Source organism: Lytechinus pictus, chromosome 12 (assembly GCF_037042905.1).
Source record: "Lytechinus pictus isolate F3 Inbred chromosome 12, Lp3.0, whole genome shotgun sequence".
Lineage (NCBI taxonomy): Eukaryota > Metazoa > Echinodermata > Echinoidea > Temnopleuroida > Toxopneustidae > Lytechinus > Lytechinus pictus.
The window spans coordinates 10,671,060-10,693,233 of record NC_087256.1 but is presented as its reverse complement, the minus strand read 5'-3'; the positions used below and the strand labels follow the sequence as shown (position 1 = coordinate 10,693,233).

The following is a 22,174-nucleotide window of genomic DNA, read 5'->3' as shown; positions in this document are numbered from 1 at the left end:
GAATTCAATTGAAGAGATTCGAGAAGCATTTCATGAAAACAAAAATTGTCAGTTGTTTTATCCGACAAAGTATTTTGCATCTGACAGTACCATAAGAACTGCGCTTTCTAACCAATCAAAATCAAGGAAAGGTGCCGGAGCTGACAGCTTTGTTAAACGACAAATGTTGATATTACTGCTCTCCAAACTTTTTTTTTAGAAAAACACCGAAAATTATTTTTTTTTACAATTCATGACAGTCTGGCCTCATTTACCGCAAAGATTATGATATCGCAACTTCCTCAATTGCAAAGTGCTAGAAATAAACGGGGGTTTCCCTGATGTAATACATACAATGTATATACTGTATATGCCTTATACGGTTTTTTGTTTTGTTTGTTGTTGTTTTTACATTATGGAGGGGTGGGTATTTGCTATGGCATAATTTTCGCCCTCCATCAGAGTAAAGAGATACCCCAGCCATCATGTACTTGGATTTACCGAGGACCCGAGCCGAGACAAATCGTTGTAACACAGCATTTGTTCGATTTTGTGGTAGGTCTATGTAGCCCTTCGACTAAAGAGTGAGCATCACCTTCACGACTTAGTTTGATGTCATATCTTGCCGGAAGAAAAATGGTATGAGATACCTTGTTTCAATAGAATCCATTTTCTTCTATCAACCATGCTTGTTCACTTCCAGCTCGGTGTAAGCCAAGGTAAGAATCTCGTAAATTATTTAACAGTCGGCAGCTGACATTATTTTTGTTGAATGCGAAACCGCACCGCACATGCTATGTCCATGATGTCCGCGTAACATCCTTGCTGTAAAAGCAGTGATCATGCAGAGTTTATTTTGAGCGCAGATGTACTCCGTTTGGCGCCGGACGGGTTGCCACTACGTCTTCGCTACGTCCGAGCTGATCGCGACTCTTCATACCTACGTTTTCGTTATCAGTATTATGATCCTTATTATATTTGGTCAACTATCTGTTCACTCATACTTTACAGCGAGAACGTTGCGCGGATATTTTCAGCATCATTTTACGTGTAATATTTTTTATGATATTGAACTTATCGCTTTATATGAACCTTGTGTGTATATTTTGTTAACAAATGACATTAATGAATATCAGTCCGACCGATAAAAATGGTAGAAAGCAACTAAACTTCTGGGAGATTCTTTGTCAGTTGGGTACATATTCACTATCACCAACATAATAAGTTGACACTAATCATTTCTTAAGAGTGTAAAGTTTTTAAGATAGAAAAGTTGTACAATATTGTTTCGCGCTAGCGTACCAGTTATTCATAACTTATATCCACAGTGGAGGTGATGTGGCCGAGTGGTTTAAGGCGCCTGGCTATACATGAAAAAGACCGGGGTTCGATCCCCGGCCGCGGCAGCTATCCCCGTGAGTAAGGCATTTAATCTACAATGCTCTTTTATCCTGCTTTCAAATAAATGAAAATGCTATATGCATTATTGGTAACTAGGTGTGAATTTATTAAAAAGAAAAAAGTTATTCACGCAATTTTACTCCGATGAGTGCGTGTCGAAAAGCTTCAGTATAGCAGAGCGAGACTATAAAGGCGCCGCTTGTACGCGGCGGCGGCGTCAACATTGAAATCTTTACCGACTGTTAGTTTTTTTTTAATTACATCATAACTTAAAAAGTATAGGCCTAGTTCATGAAACTTAGACACAAAATATCGTGCCAGAGTTTCAGGTCACATGACCAAGGTCACAGGTCGTTTAGGTTCAATGAACTTAGACCATGTTGGGGGAATCAACATCAAAATCTTAACCGAAGGTTTAGCTTGTGAAATGTCATCATAACTTGGAAAGTATATAAACCTAGTTCTTGAAAACTTAGACATAAGGGTAATGAAGTATTACTTCATATCCCGCCTGAGTTTCAGGTCACATGATTAATGTCAAAGGTCATTTAGGGTCAATGAACTTTGGCCAAGTTGGGGGTATTTTTTTAATTACCGTCATAACTTTGGAAGTGTATGGATCTATAGTTCATGAAACTTGGACAAAAGAGTAATCATGTATCACTGGACATCCTGTGCGAGTTTCAGGTTACATGACTAAGGTCAAAGGTCATTTAAGCTCAATGAACTTTGGCCAAATTGGGGTAATTGTTGAATTTCCATCATAACTTTGAAAGTTTATGGATATAGGTTATGAAATGTGGACATAGGGGTAATTCAGTATCACTGACAAGTCTTAGGTCACATAATCAAGGTCAAATGTCATTTAGGGTCAATGAACGTATTTATCATTATATGAATGGTGTTTTTGTGAATAAAAATGTTTTCAAATTCAGCACTACTGCTATATTGAATCGGGTACTGCATGCAGGCGAGACTGCCAGAGGCACTCCACTGTCTTGTTGAGGTTATTATACGACACGATTGTTGGTTCACAATATGTGTTTAACGTGTCCTTTTCTGCAAGTCCTATTATATACCAAAGTGATGTGATAGAATTCGATTAGTTACACTTGAATTTTATATAAAAAACATAATAGAGTAAACATCACAATGAATAATGCACCCCTGTAAATAAAATGTTATTTACATTTCTGCCATGCTACAGCCACACTCACACAGGCAAAACCGACTCCTGGGCCCGGTCTTATACAAAAGAGTTGTGACTGATCCGATCAACCTCAACTATATGGAAATCCATCATTGTCATAATTTTCCATACAGGAAATTTGCACAATGTCCTATGTAAAGAATGTGAAACACGCTGAATTATCAAGACAATGGTGAATGTATGAATATACGTCATCTATTAAAAAAATGAACAAAAATGCATTTATAGATGTTTAAGTCGCTGGCTTTCCATAGTTGTGATTCATCGGATCATTCTCAACTCTTTGCAAGACGGGGCTAAGATCGACCAAGGCAGCTATATACGTTATTTCCAATAACATTTAATCGGTCGGTTTTTGGAGTTGGTGAATTAAATGACTGGTTTTGGAGATCTTTGATTAAACGAAGGTAAAGGTCTTTCACCGAAACGTCAACGATATCTTGCTTCCTTGTGCTGCTTCTTAAAAAATATTTATTATACAGTATTTAAAATTGTTCTCTGTTTATAGAGTGTTTTGTAACAGCTAGTATAACCCATCCCATAAATACGCTATAATAAACTAGCTCGTTGTGCATCTCTTCTATTTAGATATAAAGAAAATTTAAACAAAAGTTGGTAATTTATATCATTGTTTTAATCATCAAGTATACAAATTAGGAAAGTTGAAAGAGACGTTCCTTTATATAATTACTATGATTATACACTGTGCAGACTGGTAAAAGCATTATGAAAAAAAAATTATTCCACTGCCATTAACAAATAGCGATTACCTATAAATTTGACATAAATCATTCGGCCAAGTCATTATGCAAATGGTTCATAGACAATGGGGGACATTTTTTTTTCAAACTATGATTATAGCTTTATAGTAGAATTAGGGAGAAGTAGTAGAGGTTAAAGTTACTGTGAAACAATATATTCTAACTTTAATACATTTCCATATCAGATGGGGACTTGATAGGATTTTTTTGTGTTGTTTTAGAAAAAAAGGATTTTTGCCAAATTAATCTTTCGTTTCAAAGAAAAGATATAAACATTTTTGACCAGACACTATTCATTTTTGATAGATATTTTATCAAGTGACCGAATCTTTTTTCATTTGAGTAGTAAAACTGATTGTGTGTATCATAAATTAGAAGGATGGCGTACTTCCTCTAAGTTGGTTGTATTTTAGCCCACCCCAAAATGGCTGGAATGCTTATAACCCCGACCACCATCTAAAAATGATCTAGAATAGTCGTAATTTCATGTGATCATCATGATCATAGCACATGGAATGAAAGGGTCTATTTTGCTAAAATCAAACATTCCAAAAGAATGCTCGTTGCGGTTTTTTTTGCGGGGGATATGTCCCAACTAAAAGACACTGACATCATAACTCAACAGATCTATTCTCATCTGACAAAAACGAACTTTTCTTTTGACTAGACAATAATGCATGACATAGTCTAAACGCAGACATATGAAATACAAATAAATATCATACTCCAGTAATCTGTCGGGGTCAAATAATGAAGAAATCCACTGATAATACACAGTTGTACTACGATTCGTATTTGTTTGATAATCTCGTTTTGGTTTAGGAAATTCTTTGCATGTAGTTCAACTATGACTGTAAATATTAGTTCATTAATAACTGACTTAAACAGAATGTTTGATCAGGATGCTGGATATCACAAAGAAAGGAAAAGAAACATATAATGTAACAGTTCACATAGGGCATAGACCTGGTGGGTGTTTCATAAAGCTGTTCGTAAGATACGAATGACTTTATGCACGACTGGAGGATCTTTTCTTGTGCTAGTTGATATCCCTGTGTAATTGAGTTATGACCTAAGAACATGTCCCAGTCGTGTGTAAAATCGGTCGTAACTTTAAGAACAGCTTTATAAAACACCCACCTGGGGGCCCGTTTCATATAGAGTGACAACTGTTGTAACTTTACCATTATGGCAACTACCATGGAAACCTTGATTCTGATTGGCTGCTGAGCCCTGTTGCCATGGTAGTTGCCATAATGGCAAAGTTACAACAGTTACAAATTCTTTATGAAACGGGGCCCAGGTGGGAGTTTCATAAAGCTGTTGGTAAGTTACGAGCGGCTTTAAGAACGACTGGTGATGCTTTTTTGTGGTAAATGATTAATACGCCTAAATTTAATTAATGTTGATAGCGCCTAAGAAAGGATTTTACCCATGCAGGGTGGATTGTGTTGTCTTTATCATCATATTGATCATGGTATTACACAGGAACTTTTCTTGAGAGTGGGGAGGGAGGGAGGGGGGGCTGTGAAAATGAGCTAAAGCGATCAGGTTGATTATAATGATTACTTCACATTGAAATTTGTAGATATTGTGCAAATTTTGTTACTTTGTGCATTAAGCGCATTGTTGATATTGACAATTAAATAGGAAGTTAAGAAAAAAAAATATATATATATACGAGGGATATTGGAATATGGTTTACGATGCTTTTATTGGTGCAAGATAACCACCGTCTAGTGCATGATTTTTATCAAATGAATCAGTAATTACTTGGATATTCAATCTTTGAAATTATTATCAATCATGCCAATTGAGGGGAATTTAGTTGTTACTCTATCGTTTGAGTGATGTTGATACAAACAAAATGAACAACAGCATAGGGCTCGTTTTCGTGAAAATTAGGGGCGCCCTTCGCCCCTCCTCCTCACCCCTCTCCCCCCCCCTCTGTATGTCTCTCTCTTTATCAGGGCTAGGTATATTCCCATAGATTTTAGAAATCAGTGCAAAAAGGAGGGCAATATTTTGTCAGTTAATGTATATTATTATTCAACCTAATTTGTTTTGCTTTTTAATATATGCATTAATGGCCACATTTTTTATCCGATTTCTTTCATTGCTACCGAATTTCTTAAATCAATGTGTTCTTGTCCTAATTAAGGCTTGCACAAGGTAATTGTAAAAGAGATCTATATGTTTAATTTACTTAGCGACCTGTTATATAAGGCAAGCATTCAGTATTAGCAACCATTGTACTTTATTAAGTAATATCGATACATATTCTATATACAGGAATCAATAAAATAACTTTTATCCATCTTGGAAAGAAATCCATAAATGAAAAAAAAAGATGACATGACAAAGCACTTATTGGATCACATTCTGATAAAATGTATGATTGCATCATAGTAGATGGTAAGAGAAGTGGCGGATCCGGGGGGGGGGGCATCCGGCCCGTACACCCTTTTAAGAGACATAGTCAATATTTTCAATGTAATAATAATAAATAAATTTACACCCCCTTAAAAGTTATAGCATACATTTTGATTTATTGAAATTCCTTCCCTTCATGCAGATGAGTTCTTAAAGATTTTTTTAAAGACAAGAAAGGGCCTTAGAGCGATAAAGATTCGTGAACATACATGTATATTTTACTTTTAAAAAATATTGTTTAACACAAGTTATTTAAAGATTAATTTCAATTTTTTACATTTCACATATTTGAATTGCTTCGTTTAGTATATTGATATACAAATGAAATGCTGACGAATATCCCTAAAACATCGCGGAGGTGTAATTCAACCCCCCCCCCCTCGATATTTTCCGCGATCATTCCTCCGCGCATTTTTTTTCGACTGCGTCGCTCACTGACTTTTAATTAAATTTGCTTTGTCCTGGTACACGGGTGGGAAATTATGTAAAAAAAATCATGTCAGACCCAAAATTGATTCAAAACATGATTTTGTGTTGAAAGTCGATGCAAGCTGATGTTTCTCATCTTATTCTTTAGATATATTTCTTTTTTTAACTTTCATTAGCTTAACTGTTTGTAGGATAATCGTACTACCAAAAGGTTCTACATTATTTTTTTTTCGAAAAACCAATGAAAAACAAGGAAATTTTCTATATTCAAAAGCTACCCGAAGACAGAACTGTACAAGCGTTCGTTTGACCTGTGATTTATTCTTTAAAAATACCATTGGTTAGCCCTAAAGAGCCGTAAGAATCTATAGATAAGGATTAAGAGTATGGTTTATGAAATAAAATTATTATCATTGCAGCTTTAACGAGTGAAACAAAACTGCGTTCATCTGCCAGATAAAGGGTTCAGTAATTATCAGGACTTCTCAACGCTGCAATGGACGTACTGATGAAAGACAAAAGTAACAATCAAACAATCACTGGTAACTTCTTCTACAGTCAACAAAAACCGATCTCCGACGACAAGAGCTTAATTAAGAATAGTGAGAAGGTGTGTGACTTTTTTTTTTATTCAGATGTATCTTTCCGCGTTTGAACCTACACTCTAAAAACAAATCAGAAAAAATGACTAGTTAATAGAATCACTGATGGTGCAACTGTTATTCTAGTCGTATTTTACTAGAACAGAGTTACATCTGACTAGAATATATGTCAGAAATGTGACTAGACATATCAGTAGCACCCAGCTGACTACTGGTCGAGTCAACTTGACTGATTTTTTTTAAGAGTGTATAAACGTTATGCTGACTTCCCTTTTAAAACATTCCGACCTTGGGTAGACTCATTACACGCCATACAAAACTTTTCAAGTTTTAACAAAATTACATTATTTAATCATGTCAACGGCATTCAAACGTGAATATCACGACTTTAACAATGATATCAATTACTTAGTGCTAAATCGTTGACAGTATAGGGGTGATTTACATGCTACCCTCCCGAACGAAAAGTTTGGTTCCCACCCCCCCCCCCCCCCCCCCCCCCGCTGGATTTACGCCAGTGTACAAGAAATAATGTCCTCAGAATAAAAATACCTTATACTATTTCTTATCATAAGTTTTGCAGTTTATTGAACACGCTCTAAAAATCAGACTAGAAGATGAATATGGTCAACCGGATGCAAATGTTAGTCGTATATTTTGATATACATATATTTGACTAGAAAAGATTGTAAAGAAATATAAAGACATATCGGCTGCAACCAGCTGACTAATTATATAGTAATTTCAACTCTTTTTTTAAAGTGAGTCCAGTCATCAAGAACAAGTTATATTCGAATTAATTTGTCTTGTTCTTTCTGTAGAGGTTGTCCAACTTGTGTGAGCTGAACTGTGACGATGGCTGTTTATCCATATATGGATCATGTCAGACCAGGCCGATCCTTATCATACCTAAGATAGCCAAGGTGACGAGGCACAGATACGACAAAGAATACTTCTGCTTGGAATACGGCGAAAAACCAGATAGATATAATAGTTTTCTCACTATCACCGACAAGAGGTATGAAACCATGGTATAATCTACATGTACATCTCTAAATGAAAAAGAGCTTGGGCCTGGGATAGATTTTTGAAGAGGGGGACTGTTTTTAAGGGTAAGTTTGACAACCCCCCGCCCCCCCCCCCCCCAAATAAAAATGGTTTTCAATCCCAGCCGAAGGTAATTTTTGTCAAACTCCTCCCCCCAAAGGGATTTGTTACTCTCGCCTACAGGTGTGTTACTTTGGTAAGTGAAGCTTATAATGATATAGCATATCCAAACAAATATCCAGGGGGAGCTGCAAATCCCTAGAAAATGTATTATTTTTATTAATATTATTATAATTATTATTATTATTATATTATCATTATGATTGTTATTATTATTATTATTATTATCATTATTATTATCATTATTATTATCATCATTATTATCATTATTATTATCATCATCATCATTATTATCATTATTATTATTTTACTATATTCATTATACTTATTATCATTATCATTATCATTTTGCTTAATGAAGTAATTAATTCATTGATTTCATTTTTTTGGGGGGAGGGGGTGTTTCAGCACCAAGTACCTCGGTTCCAAGGGCAATGTAACCCATAATCACGCTCCTCTCGGAGTGAGGCGAATGATTAATCCTTTTGGAGTGAATTTGAATCTTTTGAGAGTGGATTTTTAACTATTTTGGAGTGAAAATGTCAGAAAGATGCAAAGTTAATCACCCAGGAGGAAGCAACAGATGCACTCTATATTTTCCTTGAATTACCTCCAAAGAGATTCAGAGAAATGATTATGATTAGGGATCAGGTTAGCTCTTTTGAACTGAGAAAGTTAATTCAAGATTGATTTTTCATTATTGTTTATTTTTTAATCATTGTTAATTTGTTTTATTATTGTTTATCTCAATGATCTAATTTGGATTTTGTGAATTCATTTTAATTGAATTGAATTTCTTCGAACATCATTGGCATCTGCCATACATTCTATTGGAAACAAAAATACAAAGTATTACATAAACAAATATACAATTTGAGGAACATAAGTAAATAAAATACTAAAGACAAAATAACAGTGTTTCATCAAAATTTAGGTATACTTTTAGTAAATTTTTCATGGCAAAGAAAAGAGAGCATGAGAGAGATGGATGGAGAGACTCAGAGGGTGAGAGAGAGAGAGAGGGGGGGGGGAATGGCGAAGGAGAATGAAAATAGTGATATGAAGAAAATGAACGAAAAAATATATCTTCATTTATTTACTTATATTTTTGTCATGTAGAGTAACAATTTTATAAACATTTTCTGGATGTAAGAGTGGGTTAATCCAGCAATTTCACTTCTCTTTTGATTTTTATTTTTAATATACATGTACCTTATATTGTTTTTAACTTTGCGATATGGAAAATAAATACCAATACCAAGATATGAGGAAACATTGCGAGCAGATTTTAGTAAATAATGATGTCGATTCAATTTTTTTTTTGGGGGGGGGGTGGGGACTGCCGGGCTGGTAAGAATATCTTTGCCCCCTCCTGACATGGTTTGCCAGGTAAGTACAATGCGACGGAATGGTGTGGTGAAAAGAAATGACCGAAAAGAGTCGTGACTATTATTCTTCCTACAAAATGGATTTTAATTTGGAATCTTAAATGAATAGTCATCTGACTTATTTTATTACTTTTAATTCAAGCGATGCAGATGATTGGGAATTTAAACTGTGTAAACTCACGGGACAGACTCCACCTCCTGGTCGCCGTAGAATACAGACTGGAGCTAAAAAACCGCGAAGCAATGGAGCGGTGCCTCAATATACATTGTCAACCCCGAGCGCGCCACACGGTTTCGAGGTAGGTCTGTACCAAATAATTGGTCCACACCAACTTGATGGTGTACTTTATGTTTGTTCTCATTCCACAAGATCTTATCCTAGTCCGTAAGAAATCAGTTCAGTTCAAGCTACGGTCACAAAGGTTCGTACGAACGATGCGTTCGTACGAATTCTGGAGTTCGTAGACATTCGTTGATGGGCAATAGATTCTTACGGCCTTCTTACGAGTTCCGTACGAACACCTTTTAATTCCTTAGAACATCTTATGACCTTCTTGAAAAACGAAATGATTTTCGGTAATTTTATGGCCCTAGAATTTGTACGTTTTTCGTAAGAATGCCTTGAGTTATTCTATCGTCAGACTTACGATTTCTGTTTTCGCAAGATATTCGTACGTACAACTCATGGCACTCTCAAATCATCCGTACGAAGTTTTTACGAATTTGTGTATATTTTGTCGGATTGTAATGTATGTCTATTTTTCGTGCTATCTGTGTACGCCTACATGTTTCACTAACCATTAAAATGAAATAAATATTTCCAATAAAATAAAACGCACATTTCTGTGAGGCAAAGGTCCGACTGATTACTAAACCCTTTTTCTTGTATTATAAATTTAGAAATGTAATAAGTAGACCTATCAAAATACAAATAACGGATTTGAAAGGAAGAACTGGACAGAGAAGCGATCACGCGTATAGGGTGGTATTTACATGCGAGAATAAGACTATTTTCAATGCATACAAGAACAATAAAAGGGAAACTTGATTTTATATTCAACATACTCCTACAAGATATTGACCCTTCATTATTTCATGCAAAATATTATGACCATGAGCAGAGTGGACATTGAAATACCCCCGTTTGGCTTTATATCCCCTAAAACTCGACAATAGCCCTTAATAATCCCTTACGAACGGCGTTTATAAGAGCGCCGTACAAACAACCGTCGTGAGACGTTCTTACAAATGCCGTAAGAACACTTTACGAACAACTTAAGGCCTTCTTACGATCATCGTAAAATTAAAAGGCTTCTAGAATAGCATATTGACCACAAAAAAATATTGCGTGGTTCTTACGATGTTCTTACGACGTTCGTACGGCCGTCTTACGAAGATAGGGTTTCGATAGAAGTTAAAAAAATCTTGGACAAGACCATTGACCGCACTGCGAACTTACGAACGGTCTGCGAACGCTATTTTCGTACGTCCTTCTTGAGAACATCTCTCTTTGGTCTACGTTTGCAATCTCGTTCTTGCCCCCCCCCTCTCTCTTTCTGACCCTTTCTCTCCACATAATCTGCATGTGTGTGTGCCTCCCTCTCTATCTGTCTCTCTCCTCCCACTTTATCTTTGCCCTCTCCCTCTCTCGCTCCCCTTTCAGTACTTTATTCCTTCTCTCTCCCCTCTATTCTTCGTCATGTCTTTGTTTTCTTTTTAGTCTTTTGTATCGTCCCGTATCTCTGTCATCTTTTTATCATTTCTCGCTATTACTCACCATCTTATTATTATTTCCAATATTCTATTTTAACTTATTGTATTTACACTTACGAATGAGTCCCATTTTTCAAATGTTTAATATACTATCTTAGGGGATCCACGCTCTACAAGCAATGCATTTTAGTGGATCCCCTCATTTCCATATCAGATTCTGTTAAACCTATATTACAAATGTTTTGGAACTTGTAATTGATTTGTAATCATTGTTATCAAATTTCATTTGTATTTGTCTATATTTATAATGTATGTTTGATTTGTATTTGCTTATAATGTTGATAATGGAAATGGAAAATAAAACTTGAACTTGAACTTACGAAATGGTCTAAAAATCGTTCGTATCAGTTCGTAATGGCATTTGTGACCGAGCCCTAAATTGCAATTTAACCCGATTACCATTAGTCTAATTTCAAGTTCGGGTATTCCCATTTCGTCTCATATTCACTCGGTCATAAACCACTTAGTCTTTACGAGAGATGAACTGGTAATGCAATACGACGTTGGTCGTCGGGTTGTGGTACCTCATGAATACACTCCCATTGTGTTTTAATTGACAGTAGACTGATAAATAAACTCTTGAATTAATTTCATGTATAGGCCAAGACCGATGAAGAAGATGTTGACAAATCCCTTCCCCCTTCTGACATCGACTCTCCCGGCTGAAATCGGACGGGGAATCGGATTCTGATGGGGATGATGACGATGCTGCCGTCTCAACGTCGTCTTCACCCCCTGAGGCTCCTTGACGTACATTCTAACTTTGGGAACAGTGTGTGGTGCGCGTGTCGCACCGTCGCGTCCCCTTGATAGAGCTGACCTTTGTACCCTTTTGTGATTAATGGATTAATTTTTTACTTTAGTCTGCCCACCTGTGCGCTTCCAAACACCCATATAAAGCGCGCTACAAAATTATTAATATTATTATCTTTATTATGATTATTATTGTTGTTGTTGTTGTTGTTACTACTACAGGAGAGTCAAAGAGATGGTCAAAGTTCCCCAGAAGAGAGTCACATAGGAGAGGTGGTAGGATATGACCAAGTCAGTCCAACTCCTGGAAACTCACCAAGCAATAGAATGAGCTATATGGTCGATGAAGAAGCGGGCAATGTCCTCGAAGAGACGAACCGGAAGCTTCACGAGATGAAGGGGCAACAACAAGGAAAAAACGAACAAGAACAGCAACATGAACAGCAAGTGCGACAGAGACATGAAGGAAGACAAGACAGTCCGACTCAATCCTTTGGTGAACTGACATCCACACAATCACTCAACGTGCTCCAAGCCTACCAATGCACGTAAGGATTATACAGTCATGATATGGAGCGATGCAAGAAACTTTCAATCAATAAAAATATTGCAACTCAAATTTTGATTCCTAAATCTAAATTTCTCTCTTTCTAATTTTATATTTACTATCAATAGTTACACATTGATATATTAAAAAAAACTTACTTCTTCGAAAAATGTGTATGTTTCCAATTCAATGCAAGTTAACATTTATCTTTCAATGCAAGTTATATTATTTCTTCTCGTGTCATTTCTTGTTTCTTTCAGGCACATTGGTTTTGAATGCAGTCAAGAAAAGTTGAGAGTGGCCATTAACAAAGAAGACTTCTTAAAAACGGCCGATGTCAATAATGTCTTTGCCTCCTATCTAGGATCTCTGTAGTAAGTACATTGAAGATTCATGAAGTTTAAGTGCGTGTCCACTACTACTATATATCTTTATTATTGGATGAGAATCTTAAAAACCTTTCAACTGATAACTTTATATTTTCAGATAAAACAAATAAAGAATTAACAGTATTCACGTGCTTGATGAAAACATTATTGATTAAAGTTTGGAATTTCGTCGCGTCTTTACATGTTCCACCTACCATGGAATCCTTGATTTTGATTGGCGGTTGAGCATCGTTGTCATGGTAACTGAATTACAAAGTTACCTTAATGTCAACTTTTATACATTTTGGCCCAAAACGGATGAATTGATGAATGTTTTATCGATTGAGGAAACATAAGAAAAGTTTCTTTTGTTGATATGTTGTCGCATTTTTATAAATCACGTTATTCTTTCGCATGGAACTGTGACCAATGCAGGACTGAAAATCAAGGGTAAGTAAAATGTAAAAGGATACCCCTTGCATGATTACCTTGCCATAAATCATACCAAATCACAATAAAAGTGTTCATACACGGTATAATTGTTCTTATTTTAGTTGCTGTTTTGTATTCTATAAGCACGCTAATTATTACCCCTTCGTTGTTTCTGTTAGATGGAATGCATACCAAGCTCAAAGAAATACATTTGGATTTAGATAGTGAACTGCATGTTTTTATTTTGTGAAAACAAGGGCGTTGACATGGTATTTTGATCAGGGGGTAGGGTGGCCTAAAAGGAGATAAATAGAGAGTTATATGCCTCAGGCTTCTCTATTATATGTATTTTTTTCCAGTTCCCTTGTTTGCCTTTCTTACCCTTTTTCATTTTCATCTCTATTTGCTCTGGCTCCTTTCAACTACTTGAAAAAATAGGGGCAGTCCCTCTGTCCCTTTAGTGCCGCCCCTAAGTGAGAATACATTTGATATTGATATGCATGAACTAACATTTAGGTGAATAAGAAAGTATACATTTGTATTTCATTACATTTAGATTTTTTTCATTTTCGTTTCAAAATTAACAAAATATAACCAATCAGTGACATGTAGAATGCCATAATTTATAAAGTTGTTCAGCAACAAACTCATCACAACGTCACCGCTTAATCAAGAGAAAGAATACTTGGTCACATTACCCCCCCCCCCCATCCCCATCCCTCGCTCCCACCAATTTACGCCATATTTTGAAAAATAACATTGATTAATTAATATGAATTATATTTTCCAATTCATAAAAGTTGCTTATGGTATTGCATGATGTTATCAAGAGCTATAGCAGTCATAAGCTCAAAAGTGGACCTTCTTATCTATCTAGTTATGAAATTATGTTATTAAGTTATTCTTGTTCTAAGGTCTTTTCTATTTTTTGATCAGAACGTTAAGTCTTTACTTTGTGCATATTGTTTGATTTAGTTTATGATAAGCACTGTTTCACTAGGCATTTAAATGCATTTGCTGATATAATATACGATTTTTTTTTACATTGGAAGACACGAATTGATATTATTTGTTTATATTCAGGGATTGTTTCAGTGCACTTCGATATGACCGGGTCAAACTTTGAACGATCGCTTCTTTACCTTCCCCTCTCTTGTTTCGTTTTGGGCGTTTACTTTGTTCAAAGATGATAGAGCCAGCATTCTCTTACTCCTTGTATCCTTCAATTACTCCTTTTAGCTCCTCTGTTATTTGACTTTGCTGTGATTTAGCCAATTTTGGTTTCATTATAAAGTTTATTGAAATTGAATAAAAATTTATTCGACAAAAAGTTAAATGATTGCAAATGATAACAAATGCATTATTGGATGAACTATATTTTACTAAATCTGCTCAATTTGAAGAAAAAGGAAACTCTTCAACTTGTCGATTTTCAGTTGTTACTTTCATTTGTCGCTCACAAAACTAATTTTGTCTTTAAATCTGAACCATTTAAGTATTTTATTGTCATTGATTTCTGAGGCTGATTCGAATCTCACACTTCTCCCGTTTTGCATATGTTTGTTTCCCAGTGTAAAGTCGTGTCCAAAAAGTTTACAAAGTAAGCTGTTCATCGGAACACGTATCCTACAAGTGAACAATCAAGAACCTGCCTCCGCTGATAAGGCCATTGACTACATCCAAACCAGTGCAAGTAACACGGTAAAAATAAGAAATAATTATGGCCCCCTTTGATGATGCATAACACCTGACCGTACGAGTTCTAGTTTCCGTCTTTCATATTCATCTCTGCACCCTATTAGGGTGCTTAAAGATCCAGACCGAACCCAAACTGAACGTGAAATTGACAAACCATATAGGCCTATCGAAGGTTTATAAACTACTTAACACAACAATGCAAGCTTTATGCATTTTTACCGCTTACCAGCTGAGTAATTAACTAAGACTTTAATACATATTGTTAATGAAAAAAAAAAGCAATATTGAAATAAAAACAACAATGCATAAATGCATATAGATAAACAATATACAATGCAGGAGCATAAAAATGATAAAGTAATTGAAAGAGGGTGGGTGAGTACGGACGTGTTCTAAAATTCATCACTAAATGGGCTTTCATAAAATTATTTTAATTTAGCAAACGCAAACAGCTAACAACTCTTTTTCATTCCTCATACTTTCTGGAAGATGGTTACAATATTGAGGCAAAACAATAATTTTAAGGTGATTTGCAAAAAAATTTGTTTTGTTTTGGTACTTAAATAATAAGAATAATAAATGATGCACCAATTGCGCCCCGGCTTCATGGAAAGATCCACATGTACCTAGCTTTATGTCGGAGCATTTATCTAGTGTATGCATGGACCCTACCACAAATTCCAAGGTGTACGTAAGCCATGGGCGGGGGGGGGGGGGTCGGGTTTGTTGGGGTGTCTGATTATAATTGATTATGTTTTGTGTCTGATACGTTGCCATAAATATTGATGCTCAGCTCATGTTATCTTCACTTTTCTAGGCTGTCTAATGATCTTCAATATTAAGATTTTCTTCAGTTTTTCATAAGAGTAAACCGTCGATAAAAAGTAAATTTGTGTCTAGGCATGCTAGATACTTAATTCAGTCGTTAAAAGTTATATTGACTGGCTGAACGACTGACATTTATCAACCACACGAATTATGTCATCGTCTTCTTCAAGAGATGTAATTTGTACCACCCAAGGCCAGTCAAAATACAAATAATGCACAGATGTGAGTGCATCAGTAGGTTATGTGAGCATTATGGAACTGTTAAACCGGTTTATAGTTTCCATGGATAATGAATGCTCACTAGTCCTACTGATGCACAAACAATCCTGTGTATCATTTGTTTTATAGAATGGTGGATTTTGGGGGCTAAAAATCTTTTTTAATCATGCATAAGTAATTACCGATGCGTGGTTAGCCATGCATTCGGTAAATTTGCCACGCATGAGTAATTACCGGATGCATGGCTGGCCATACGTCGGTAATTTCTTATGCATGATACCCAATCTATAATATCCCTTTAGCATTATTTTCTATGGATTAAGATTATAATAAATATATATTTTTCACAGGTGAACTTGCTGGTCCAATTATTTCCTTTTGGTGTTCGTGTCCGATTACTCATCCCGTCTTTTGCCGCTCTGGGCATTGAACTCCACGGTAATGAGGTATGTTACATGTATAACCTCTCCCCCCTCTTCATATAAAAACCGCCAAAGTTACGTTATCATCTTGATGTTCCAAATACACGACATCATTGACAGATTTATTCTGTACTTTCTCAGTATCCATGGTATCATGCACTGGGAAAACCCCGGGTCAGATTGACGCCACACTGCTGATAAAAAATAAACAAATGACCCAGATAAGGTTCCAATGTGACTAATCTTGAGTCTGAACCTTTTTATGTCACATCAGACCTGGTCGTTTTTACCCGAAAAAAATGGAAAGTGTCCCCATATTGTTGGTCAGTTTTGCTAGTGATTGAATGCAATTTTTACGAGAAAACGTGACAGAAATAATCGTGCGCGGGTGCTGTATGAACCTTTTCCACCCTGTAATAATAGCCCGGAATACAAAAAAAATACTCTTGAATTAGAAGATATGCTTATATTCATATATCAAGCATTAATCATTTTCATGTACTTTTTCAGATAACAGATTACGGAGATGGGATAATGGGCAAAATAGCTGAATGTAAAAAGAGTATCAGTACAACTCTCTCCGCTTCAGACCATTCTCCTGTTGAAAGGTTATCAATAACAGCTGTTGGAGACAGGCATGTTCCATACGATGCATACGAAGATGAGGTGGGTAATTCATTCTAAAAAAATAAAATTAATAATGGTGATAGTGATAAAAGAATTTTAACACTTTTATTACCATCACCATTACTAGAATAATATTTGAATATATCATTATTAGGCCTGTATACCAAATCGATATCGTATGACATAGTTACCAATAAATTGAATATTTTAGAGCGCCTATCCCCCTACAAAAGTCTCTATGTGCTCCGTGCTTGGCAAATAGAAAAAGGTCACAATAGTTTCAAAGCAAATTATAACCTTCAATTTCATAAACAAAATATGAATATTAATGATAATTACAACATTTATTGCAGCATTATTTTGGTGAACTTTATTGTGGTTCAGGGAAAGTTATTCCTGGACTGAGACTCCAAAGAGAAAAAAAGCATAAACATTATTTTAAGGTAATCGATATTCATTCCATATCTGTCCAACCTCACTACCTAAAATGAAACTAAATCTATTCAATATTAAATATTTTTTTCAGAAACCAAGTCGCTTCTTCGACTGGCTCGTACGAAATTTACCAAATAGTGTTTCAGCTCCATTCAAAATGGTTGCCAGGTTACGCCACTGGGTTGACTGAAATATTTATCAAAATACACGTCATTTTTCTAACTCATTGACATCCTATCAATAATCATCTCCATAGTGTACCATAAATCAATCACTGAATTCATAATTCTGAAATTGTATTTTGCAACCCCCATCACTTGACCGGTTCATAGCAGTCTTATTACATAATATGATCACATTTTTATTTTCATATTTATATGCTGCCTAATGGTTATTCTAAAATTATATTTATAGCGTTGAATTTATATAGGCCTATTTCAGCCTTAATGTTAGCATTATTTGTCATAAGCACTGACTTACTATTGATCATTTAGCCTTCCTGGAAGTGTTGGCAAAATGAGTGGAAAAAATCTTTAGTGATTCTACACAAAGGAAACTCTAATTAAACACATAATAAATGCGTTTCATAGTTGGCTCATACTAGTAATTTATGTCTCTACACTGTTTGCACCTTCATATTTGAAAAAAAAAACATTGATTAATTAATATTGATGATGAAAAATCTCTCTAGGTAAATGAGATGTTAGCTTCTGCCATCAACGATGTCAACATGCCGGACGGTTACCTAGTTCTACTCTTGCAGCCCTCAGAGTTCTGCCACGCCATGGCTCCAAATGCTTTGCAAAGACGTGTTGTACAAGAAGAAGGTGCTCTCTTAAATCCAACACCAATCCGCAGACCATCACAGCCGGGGATACTCAGAAGCAATCCTCCTTATTAAAACTCACTCGATGGCCGAGATACAACAATTGAGGCTATGCTATAAAGGTCATGGTTCTATAGGTCAATATCATAGAGACATATGATAAACATCGATCATAACAATGGGATTCTTATATTCATCACGCTACACTATTTCCCCGGCTGCACAGCTTCAAATAATGCGTGTTCCCATTTCGAGGATAGTAGTGTCCCACCGGGTATACCGATTTGCTTTACCTGGGTCGAGTGTGGCGAATGAAGGATCAATATCTTGCTAAAGGACTTTACGGTATAGCACCACATGGGGAATTCAACTCTGAATCTTGCACATGTTAACAAATTACCATTTTCACGGGCCGGCAAGGTTTCTGTCGCTGTAAAATTTATAAAGTCGGAGAATGCTGCTGGTATCTGCGAGCATAATATTCGAAATTGTTGCATTTATGTATATTTTTATTTAAATGCATGTGTCTATTTTTTACGAGAGATGTTATGCAATAGCCTAACATTATTTGAGAAATTATATATTGAGAAGTTATTATATTAAGATCCATGTATTATTTTGCTTTAGGTCTATTTGCCATAAGCCATTTGGTTGTAGATTTTGAGATACGCAAAATATTTATATCGGTTAAATAAATGATATTCCAGATCATCATCAAATTCATGCGCTCAGCCATCATCAACAGCATGTAAAAATTGATTTTATTGATTAAATTCAAAATCTGTAATGAATGTATGGATGTTTTGGCGCGGGTTTACCTTAACTACTTCATTTGGCATTATATTATTTCACGGAAGTTGCTTTGCCGTGGGTGTACTCATTTTATTGATATTTTCAATGAGTATGGGATTTTGTTAATTTGTATATTTCCATATAAACACAGAACAGTTATCAGATTCTAATCGAAAGGATATGTTTACATAGTATTATCTAGCAACAGCCAGCTTTACTATACCGTTTTATTCGCATTTACTCAATACCAACTTAAATGTTTAATTTATGACCGAGGTAATTCCCACTTTCCTCTTATATAGACTTTATTTTCCCTCGTTCGTGTGTCCTTTCTCTTAAGATATTATATTTCTCTTACTATACTCAATATGTTTTAGTATTAAAATGTATTCCCTCGGAGAAACCTGCCACATTAGAGTTGAAATATAGCAGGGAAGTTAGTATGTGAAATCGTCTTCACTCTTCAACCGTCCAATAGAAGACATGTCTATTGTTTGTACCAGTACTTATTATGAGGGGAGTGAGTTATTCATGCCAGTATATTAGATTTGTTATTTTCGACTGTGTAACTGAGCATTATGAACGCTAGTATACGATTGATTATTGGAGCGAAGAGAGCCTTGGATGTTTTCTGGAGTATGTACTCAGATTTTTATATATTAACTCAGAATGCGATGTGCACTTTATGCCTTATGTCATGAAAATAAAGAGCGAAATGTTTTCTATTCATTTCAACAAAAGAGTCTTTCTTGTTGTTGCAAGCAAGGTTTATTGGTTTGACAAAATGACACATTAGGTGGCTTCAGACCGCCTCGAAGTTCGCCAGTTCCAGGTATTCTCTGATCGGGAAATTTACCCCGATCAGAAAATACCAGGTATTTTGGCGGTCTGAAAGCAAACTACGCGTAATATCCCCGAAAGAAAATACCCGATAAATAGTAGGTACTTGGCGAAATTACGAGAACTTTCGCGGGGATTTTTCCAAGGTCGTGGGTATTTTGGCGGTCTGAAAGCAAATTACGGGAACTTTTAGCCCAGCGTGTCGTTGGGTGCGGCGCCGTGCATGGGTTGCTGCTGGGCTAGTGATTTTGAATTTCGCGCCTTGCTGCTTATCAGACCATACTGCGCATGCTCGTAACTTCAGGAACTTATCCAGAAGGGTATGTATGTTTCAGGGCGGTGTGAATGCAGGAATAATTAATGGGTATTTTTCAGCCTAAAAAAGTTCTCGTAATTTAACGGGGATTCTTGTGATCGAGGCGGTTTGAAACCACCTAATGCCATACCAGATCACTGGCCTAAGTACATGACGTCACGCGATTCAAGTGTGTGTTAGTGTGTGGGGTATGACACAATGGTTCACCCCCCCCCCCCGAACAATTATAGGTTTGCTGATTAAATTTACGGTTGTGTCTATACATTTTTGTGAAAGAAATGGATGAAGAGAACAATCAGACAATGGTAGGCGGAGGTCAAATCAAGGTTCCCCAGAGCTATCTGCCACTTATGGAAAAATTGGTGATGCCGAAAAAATGTCTCTGCCGGGAATCGAACCCGGGGCCCCAGCTTGGAACGCCGGTGCCTTAACCACTAGACCACAGAGACTGGCTAGTGACAAGGGCGACCCCGATCCGATTGACCGTCAGATAAACAGATTTTCAATGCTTTGCATTGTTTTGTTAAATACCTGTTCATGATTACAAAAGGTGATTTGAATACCCCGTGTATACGGTCTAAATCGCCCCCACAATTCAACTCGCGCTTCGCGTTCTCATCATTTATTATAGCACGTCAATTGTATCCCCTTGATAATGTTCCTACAATGCATGTTAGCTTCAGGATCAGGATATCATATTATTTTTAAACTCGTGCTTCATACTTTCATTAATTTGTTTATTGAGATAAACTGCTCCTTTCTTTACAAAATGTGCTGAAAATGTAGTTTTCAAATAGAAATACAAAAAAGTGTCACCTCGCACATTTGTTTTTATGAGTATGAAAGTCAACAGAATGTCCCGTTTTATAAGTCTAAACCTAAAAAATTACCTCATGCTTTGCGTTCGAAATATTTGTTTATGGATACATTATCTTTAATTGTTCTTTATTAAAAGCGTCATTAAACTAATAAATTATAATTTTTGAGATATGATTGTCTTTTTTTCTTCTTGCACTTCGTGCTCGCATATTTTTGAATTAGATACCCCTCTCGTTAAATAATGCAATAAATGCTTATAAAGAATGTCACATTTTTATGTCTTAATCGATTATTTAAAAAATTGCGTTCGTGTACCTTTTTTCATTATTAAAGCAATGTGCTTTAGCCATCGGAATATTAAAACTTTTCACCTCGCTATTCGCGCTCGCATTATTTGGTTATAAATAAAAACTATAGTGAGATATGTTTCCTCCTCACGAGCCACTTTAAAACAGTCACAAACACATGAAACTGGTCCCTTTCAGGTTAGTATATTACAAATTTCAGCTCGCGCTTCGCGCTCGCATTATGTATGTATACTTTATGAGATAAAAAGAAATAAGATGTACTTAAAACTTCAGCCTTTAGTTAGCTTATATCGGCCGATCAGGGAAAATGTGGATTTAAAATTTTCCACCCTCTCTTATTTAGGAAAGCTGGATGCGCTGAACACGAGTACAAGCCTGCACATAAACTAGAAATGTGTCAAAAGTCCACTTTGTATAAATCATAAAACCGAAAAAAAAAACGATTACGGGCATTATAAAGAACGGAATTTCTTTTTTTTAAGCCAATAAATTCCGAATTGTGATGTTTCAATTTTATTTTATTTGATCATACCTTCTGCATTCGCATCAGGTTAGACAATTCATTTATGTGATAAATACCTTGATGACGACGACGATGATGATGGTGATGATGATGACGGTGATTATGATGATAATGGTGATGATGACGATGATGATGATAGTGAAGATGATGCTGATGGTGATGATGACGGTGATTATGATGATAATGGTGATGATGATGAGAAGGAGGAGGATAATAGGCCTGAATATGGTGACGACAACGATGACGATGATGATGAACATCATCATCATGATAACAAT

General features: G+C 35.8%; 1 protein-coding gene and 1 non-coding gene across 3 annotated transcripts; one reads left to right on the top strand and one right to left on the bottom strand.

Moving 5' to 3' along the window:
- The first annotated feature begins 205 nt into the window (after nt 1-205).
- LOC129273517 (uncharacterized) lies at nt 206-19,835 on the top strand. 2 transcript variants are annotated; one of them, XM_064107654.1, is made up of 10 exons: nt 206-698; nt 6,633-6,823; nt 7,637-7,833; nt 9,513-9,669; nt 12,119-12,444; nt 12,704-12,817; nt 14,815-14,944; nt 16,339-16,434; nt 16,921-17,076; nt 18,164-19,835. In XM_064107654.1, the coding sequence occupies exons 2-10, from the start codon at nt 6,710-6,712 to the stop codon at nt 18,371-18,373; spliced, it is 1,500 nt and encodes a 499-aa protein (XP_063963724.1). In that variant the 5' UTR covers nt 206-698; nt 6,633-6,709; the 3' UTR covers nt 18,374-19,835. The 2 variants fall into 2 exon arrangements, with proteins under 2 accessions (XP_063963724.1, XP_063963725.1); XM_064107655.1 differs by having other exon boundaries at nt 416-534.
- A 788-nt stretch (nt 19,836-20,623) lies between these two features.
- TRNAG-UCC (transfer RNA glycine (anticodon UCC)) lies at nt 20,624-20,695 on the bottom strand. The gene has a single exon. It is a non-coding gene; the product is annotated as a tRNA-Gly (tRNA).
- Between the last annotated feature and the right edge of the window lie 1,479 nt (nt 20,696-22,174).

What these genes read in the sequence shown, in the direction of transcription:
- LOC129273517 (XM_064107654.1), top strand. Translation starts at nt 6,710, where the DNA reads ATGGACGTACTGATGAAAGACAAAAGTAACAATCAAACAATCACTGGT. An exon ending in GCGCGCCACACGGTTTCGAG is followed by an intron (nt 9,670 to 12,118) that starts GTAGGTCTGTAC and finishes TTACTACTACAG; the next exon opens with GAGAGTCAAAGAGATGGTCA. An exon ending in AAACCAGTGCAAGTAACACG is followed by an intron (nt 14,945 to 16,338) that starts GTAAAAATAAGA and finishes TATTTTTCACAG; the next exon opens with GTGAACTTGCTGGTCCAATT.